The 6,496-nt window shown below is 62.1% G+C and overlaps 1 protein-coding gene across 1 annotated transcript; it reads left to right on the top strand.

Annotated features, from left to right (window-relative positions):
- The first annotated feature begins 324 nt into the window (after positions 1-324).
- Positions 325-3,856, top strand: IRGQ (immunity related GTPase Q). The gene is given in 8 exon segments (XM_031963270.1): positions 325-428; positions 1,298-1,847; positions 2,012-2,368; positions 2,370-2,488; positions 2,491-2,746; positions 2,748-2,854; positions 2,857-2,909; positions 2,911-3,856. Coding segments are annotated over 8 exon segments (1,683 nt in total). The 5' UTR covers positions 325-409; the 3' UTR covers positions 3,133-3,856.
- The last annotated feature ends 2,640 nt before the right edge of the window (positions 3,857-6,496 follow it).

The raw sequence follows: 6,496 nt of genomic DNA, 5'->3' as shown, positions 1-6,496 counted from the left end.
GGGTGGGTCGAGCATCTGCGCAGGCGCCGAGGCTTGGCTGCCTTTGTTTCGGCGTGCGTCACCTGATGCGTTCGCCCCTCCTGCCTTTCCTAGGGAGCCCCCCTCCGGTGACGTCATCGTCATGACTGAAGGGCCGTGACGTCACCTAATTAGATTTCTTGCCCCTAAGCTCCGCCTTACGTAGGGGGGGCGGGACCTCGGGGAGCCGACCGCCTTCGGGACTGCGCCGGACGCCGGCTATTTATTTACCGCGAGGCTTGCGGCCCGGTCCGAACGAGGGCGTGGCTAGCGCGTGAGCCCTCGGTCCTTGCCAGGTGAGGGAGGGAACGAGTCTGGGCGCTGGCGGCTATGGGAGAGGGAGGGGGACGGGACGCCTATCGTCATTGCCAGTTGTGGAGAAGGGGACAAGATGCCTGAGTCATTGCCAGGTGTGGGGAGGGGGGGGGGGGACGAGACGTCCTTCCAGGTTTCCGGAGGGGAAGGGGCGCAGGAGCCTAGGTCACTGTTCGGTCTGGGGGTGGGGAGGGGGTAGGATGCCCGCGTGTCGCCAGGGAGGGGAGCACCAGATGTCCGTTTCCAGGGAATGGGGACCAGGATGCTGGTGTCCCTAGGACGGAAGAGGATGGGGGGGGGATTTTGACCTTGGGGCCCATGGCTCTGGGTGGCTGACACCCGGGTGCCGGCTGAGGGCCTGTCTGGGGGAGGAGCGCTGCGGAGGGCCTGGTCCCTGTTTCGGGAACTGGGCCGGAGTGCAGGGGGAGCCGACGAGGGGGGACTCTGGCTGGCCTCAGGGGCTGCCTCGGACAGGCTTAGCCTGGCTGGGGCTGATGGGAGAGAAGATTGCTGCCCAGGAGTGCCGGCATGCTCTGGCTCTGGGGTAAGCGGTGAGGACAGGAGGCGGGGGAGCCTGGGACCTGAGGGGGTGGGGACTGAGAGTCTGGGCCTCCGGGGTCCCCGGTGCGGGGCAAGGCTGTGCGGCCCGAGTGGAAGCAAGAGGAAACCGAGTACTGAGCCCTCACCGGCCTTCCGTGTGGATCTCTCGAGTTCTGGGGAGGGGAGAGCTAAAGAAAGGAGGGGATTCCAGGAGAAAGGTCTGCAGGGGAGGGGCTTAGGAGAACCCGGGCGCTGGGCCCCCAGTCACCTGGCTGAATGACACATGGAAGGCGGGAGATGTGAATGCCGTCTCTGGAGGAGCCAGAATGCTGGGCTGAGTGGGGTCAGGGTCCTGAGGGGGGAAGGAGGCCCCGAGGGAGGGAAGAAGCCTCGTGACCCCCTCCCGCCTGCTCTCTCCCCGCAGCCCCAACCATGCCTGCCCCGAGGGGGGACGTGACCGCCCTCTTCCTCGGTCCCCCGCGTTCGGGGAAGTCGGAGCTCATCGCCGCCCTCAGGGAGGCTCCAGAGGCCTGGCACGAAGACGCCCGCGTCCCCGCCCTCTACCCCGCGGGCCCGGGCCTCTTCCTGGGCGAGCTGAGCTGCCCGCCGGCGCCCCCCGAGCCCTGGGCAGCCGAGGCCGATGTGCTGGTGCTGGTGTGGGGGCCCCGCGGCGAGAACGGAGACGAGGGAGAGGACGGGGCCCTGCCCGAAGGGCTGGGGGCAGCCGGGCGAGCAGCCCTGGCCCGGGGGGCGCCCCTGCTAGCCGTGTGGAGCCGGGGCCCCAGGAACGGGAACGCCGGCAGCCCGGAGCAGCCTGAAGACCTGGAGCAGGAACGGGAGAAGGCGGCGGCTCAGCTGGCGGCTGCCGGGCTGGGGGCGGCCCCGCTTTACGTGCTTAGCCGGCCTGGGCCCCGAGGCGCCGACCTGACCAGACTTCGGGAGGCGCTACGCGACCGGGGGGCGGCGCTGGAGAGGTGAGTGAGACGGGCCCTCCGGGGCTCCCGGCCCAGCCCGTCTCTCGCCAGAACCCCACAGTCGCGCCCCGCGGGGAGGGGGCAGGTCACGGGACCCGAAAGCGCCCGAAGTTCCCCGCCTGGCTCAGGCTTGGTGCTCCTCACCCCGCGCTCTTCCCTTGCAGGCTGCTGCCTCCTGCCCAGGAAGGCTTCGAGGTCGTAGGAGGGGCCGAGCTGGAGGCGGTGCGCGAGGCCTTCGAGGCGGGCGGCCTGGAGGCCGCCATGACCTGGCTGCGCTCGGGCCTCGAGCGTCTGGGCAGCGCCCGCGTGGACCTGGGCGTGGCCGGGCCAGAAGCCCCCACGGTCATAGGCGCCCTTCTTGGGCAGGACCCCGAGCCCACTGCCTCCTGCCCGGGGCCGGCCCCCCGTCCTGCCCCCGAGAGGCCCAATGTGGTCCTCTGGGCGCTGCCCGCCGACGCCGCCCCCGGCCCGGACCCGGGGCCGGCCCGTTACGACGCCCTGGTGCTGGTGGTTCCGGGCCCCGGCCGCGCGTGGCCCGAGGAGGGCATGGCGGGCCCGTCGGCCCCTCTTCTTCGTGGAGGACGGCGGGCAGGACCCCGAGCGGAAGAGGCGTAAGGAACCTGGCGGAGGGGACGGGGAGGACCGGGGGGACTGCGGGAAGGCCGGGCAGCCCAACAAGGCGTCGGCGGCCGGACGGAGGAGGGCTGGGAAGTGCTGGGCGCCGAGGAGGCCGAGGAGGCCCCGCCGCCGGTCTTCCCCCTGCGGCCGGGGGGCCTGCCGGGCCTGACGGCGGCGCTGCGCAGGGCCTGCCCCGCCTCAGAGGGCGCTTTGCTGGCGCTGCCCCGCCTCGGCCAGGCTGGCGCCAAGGCGGAGCGCTTGCAGGCGGGCGTGCTGTGGCGCTGCTGGCCAGCTGGCGGCCGCTCCTCCCGGCCCAGGCTGGGCCCCGTGCGGCGTGCGCTTGACGGGCAGCCCAGCTGGCCTACGTGCGGCGCTGGGGCTCGGCGGCCGCCTGTGGCGCGGGAGCTCGCCCTGAGCCTGGAGCCGGGGCTGGTAGGGCGCGAGCCTTTCGCGCCTGGCCCTGAGCTGAGGCGGCCCGGGGCGGCTGGGCGCTCGCTGGCCAGCGAGGGACCCTGGCGAGCCCGGCAAGCTCTCCTTCCTGTGGGGCCCGGCTGGGCGCGGCCACGGAGGCCTGGCTACTGCGCCCGACGGCGTGCTCCTGGCGGCCCTGGACGAGCTGCAGGCCGACGCCGAGGCCGTGCTGGGCCCGGGCCCCGACCCCGAATGAAGCCTGCCCGCCTTTGCTGGGCCAGAAATCCGGGGGCGGGGGGCTGCTGCCGGAGAAGGACGCGGGCACGGTCCCGGGGCTGACGGGACACGGGCTGGGCCATCTGGGAGTGGGAGGGAGCGGGGTTCCGAGTGCCTGCCGTCCCCTAGGGCCCGAAGGGGAGGTGGGACTGGGGGAAACGAGGCTGCCCGGGCCCTGGGATGGGGGGACAGCGTTGAGACAGCCGGGGGAGGGGGGAAGCAGGCAGGCTGCCGGGGCTGCTCCCATCTGCGGACTGCCGCTCCCTCATTTGCTCTCCTTAGGTCTGCAGTGTGTTGTAGCGCGAATCCGGCAGGTGGAAAGAGCTGAGGACCAGAAGTTGCCTTTTTTTTACGCCTTTATCCTCTTTCACTCCTCCTTCCCCCACCCCCTCAGTAGCGAGTTCTACCAGGGTGGCTCCCTTAAGATTGTGTCTCCACCGGAAAGGGGAAGAAACGGGCAACATCTCCAATGATGGCGACCTTGAGAAGCCATCGGGCCCCACAAATACCCCGGCCACTAAGATCCCCAGCTTCAGGCTTTTAAAAGTAGATTGTCAAGAGTCGGGAAGAACCGGAGAGACCAACTACCCGGGTCTATTCATCATCTTGCCGCGGGAGAGCTCATTCCCGACGGCGCCGGTCCATGGGGATCTTGGAGAGCAGGCGGTCTAGACCAGGAGTTTTTAATAAATATTTTGGTAACATTTCAAGAGAATGTATTTCCTTTGTGACCCCATACGTGTGTATGCCCAGACAGGCTGAGAACGGGTGAGTGCGGACGTGCCCTGCCCCGGTTTTGCTAATTGTCCGGGGGCAGACCCTCCCACAGGCCTGGGACACCCACGGAAGAGCTGTCCGCAGTGCTTGTGTATGGCTTGGGGCTTTATTGGGTTAAGTGAGGGAGTGCTGGCAGCAGGGCACCGAGTCATAGATCTCCAGCCCACCCGCGGACCAGCTCGCACTATGCAGAAACGGAACAAAGGCACATTGCCAGGGAGGGCCCGGGGTCAAGTCCATCTCCCAGGGTATCCCCTGTTTCTTTTGGTGTTTACATACATAGGTCACCTCACACCTGGCTCCTGCCATTCTCAGATCGTGGGTCTCACCAACCTGCCTTAGGGGTCCAGGAAGGAGAAGCCCCTGCTTTCTGGATTAGAAAGTTTCCCCCTTACCTTGAGCACAATTCCCACCTGGTTTCTCCCTGTTCTGCCCCGGAGGAAGCATGTTCAACAAGTCTAAAATCCTTCCTTAGGGACTGATGAAGATGTCTCGTGACCTTTGTACAGCTGCAGGACTTGATCATCTGGTAAGACCTTTAGGACCATGGCTACCTTGTTTTTCCTTCTGTCAGACATTATTATGGTTCTCGCTGTCCTTCCTAAACTGGAGGAGTCCGGAACTGAATATAAATATGCTAGATGACCTGGGATCATCACTTCCCTTGCCCTAAACACAGTGGCTTTCCAACGAGCCATCCTAGCTTGTGCCTGGGTCCTGGATTTTTTTGAACACAAATATAAGGCCAAATACTTGCCCTAGTCCTTATTATGTTCAGTCGAATAATCTTTTAATTGCCCAGTTTATCAATCTCTGAGCTCCTGGAAGACTTGAACTCTTCTCAAACTTCCTGTGGCTCCCCTCCCTCTCAGCTGAGAACCTTCATTTTACATATAAAATGGAGGTCATTCACCATGAGCTCTACCTTCTCTCCCCTCCCTCATTTCCTTCTCGCACAGGGAGATGGCCTTACTCCTTAGCAAGGTCCCCCCTTTGCTACCCAGATGATCCTAGTGCATCCTGTCTCCAACAGATCGCCATCCTGCCCTATGCAGCTAAACTTGTAAAGGCAGGCTCAGCAGAGCACTTTTCCCTCTCCACTTTCCCTCACAAGCCAGCTTCCGGCGCTACCCATCATGCTACTGACGCTGCCCTCTGCAAAGTTCCCACTGATCTCCTGGCCAAGTCAAACGGCCTTTTCTCCATCTTCCTTCTCTTTGACCTCTCGGCCCCCCTCGACATGGATCGCCATCTCCTTTTGGAGATTCCTTTGGTTCGCCTCCCAACAATTAGACCACCCTTTGTCTCCTTTCCTGGACTTTCTTCCAGGTCACAGCCTCTAACCTTGGTTCTGTCTAGGTCTCCAGTGGGAGGGAGGCTCAATTTAATTGAATAAACAGCATCGAGTGCTTAACCAGGGGTGGGCCCCGTACTCGGCCTTAAGGGCTGCAAAAAGGAGACCACAAAGTCTGCCCTGGGGGAGTTTAGTGTAATGGAGATGCTGGGCAAACAAAGGTACAAAGTGAGCGGTAGAGTGGATTAAGAGGGCATTGAGAGGGAAAGTTTTAGAATTGAGAGGATTTGGGGAAAACTTTCCAGAGAGGGTGGGACCCTCTCACTACTGGGAGGGCTTTAGGCACAGCTCCAGAAAGCAGCCTTTTCCCTTCTCCCTCCACTACTTCACTTGGCCATCTCTTCATCTCCTCGGATTTAATTGCCCTCTCTGTGTTAGGATTTCTTAAATCTACCCTTCCTGCCCCAATCTCTGCTGACCCACAGTCTCCATCTTAAACTCTTTATCTCCAAACAGAACTTATCTTTCCCCCAAGCCCCCCTCGCCCCTACTTCTTAGTACTGTGAAGGGCAATGCCATTCCCATCCCTCGGGCTCCCAACCTTGGAGTCATCCCGGATTTTCCCTTTCCCTCCCCCCCCAAAAATGTCCAAACTGTGGATTTTGCCTCTGCAGTGTCTCACATACACCTCTCCTAACGCTCCCCCCAGTGCAGCTCCTCGGCACCTTCTATCTAGACTATTGCTGTAACAGCTGCCAGGGGGTCTTGCTGGTCTCAGGCTCTTTCCCACTACAGTCTGTCCAATATTAAGCCATCAGAGTGACTTAAAATAAAATTGTTTTACATACATGCGCACCCACACTCCACTCCATATATATAGGATATATATCCTATGGCCTCCAGGATCAAACACAAAATGCTGTTTGGCATTCAAAGCCCTTCCCAACTTTCTAGTCTCTTCACACTCCCCAAACATCCTCTTCCATCCAGTGACCCTGGCCTCCTGGTTTTCCGTTCCAGGCATTTTCTGGGTTCCCCAAACCTGGAAGGATGTTCCTCCCCAATTCTGCCTCCCAGCCTCCCCGTCTTCCTTTTAAGTTCCATCTGAAATTCAGTACTTTCCCTTTTTAATTATCTCCCATTTATCCTGTCTCTAGCTTGCTTTGTAAGTAAATTTGTTTGCAAGTTATCTCCGTTAAAAGGAAAGCTCCTTGAGGGCAAACTCGGATTTTTGCTTCTTTCTGTATCCCCGGTGCTTGGACCAGGCCTATAA

The sequence above is a fragment of the Sarcophilus harrisii genome, chromosome 3, assembly GCF_902635505.1.
Source record: "Sarcophilus harrisii chromosome 3, mSarHar1.11, whole genome shotgun sequence".
Taxonomy (NCBI): Eukaryota; Metazoa; Chordata; class Mammalia; order Dasyuromorphia; family Dasyuridae; genus Sarcophilus; species Sarcophilus harrisii.
The sequence above is the reverse complement of the archived record's forward strand: the minus strand, read 5'-3'. Positions and strand labels throughout refer to the sequence as shown.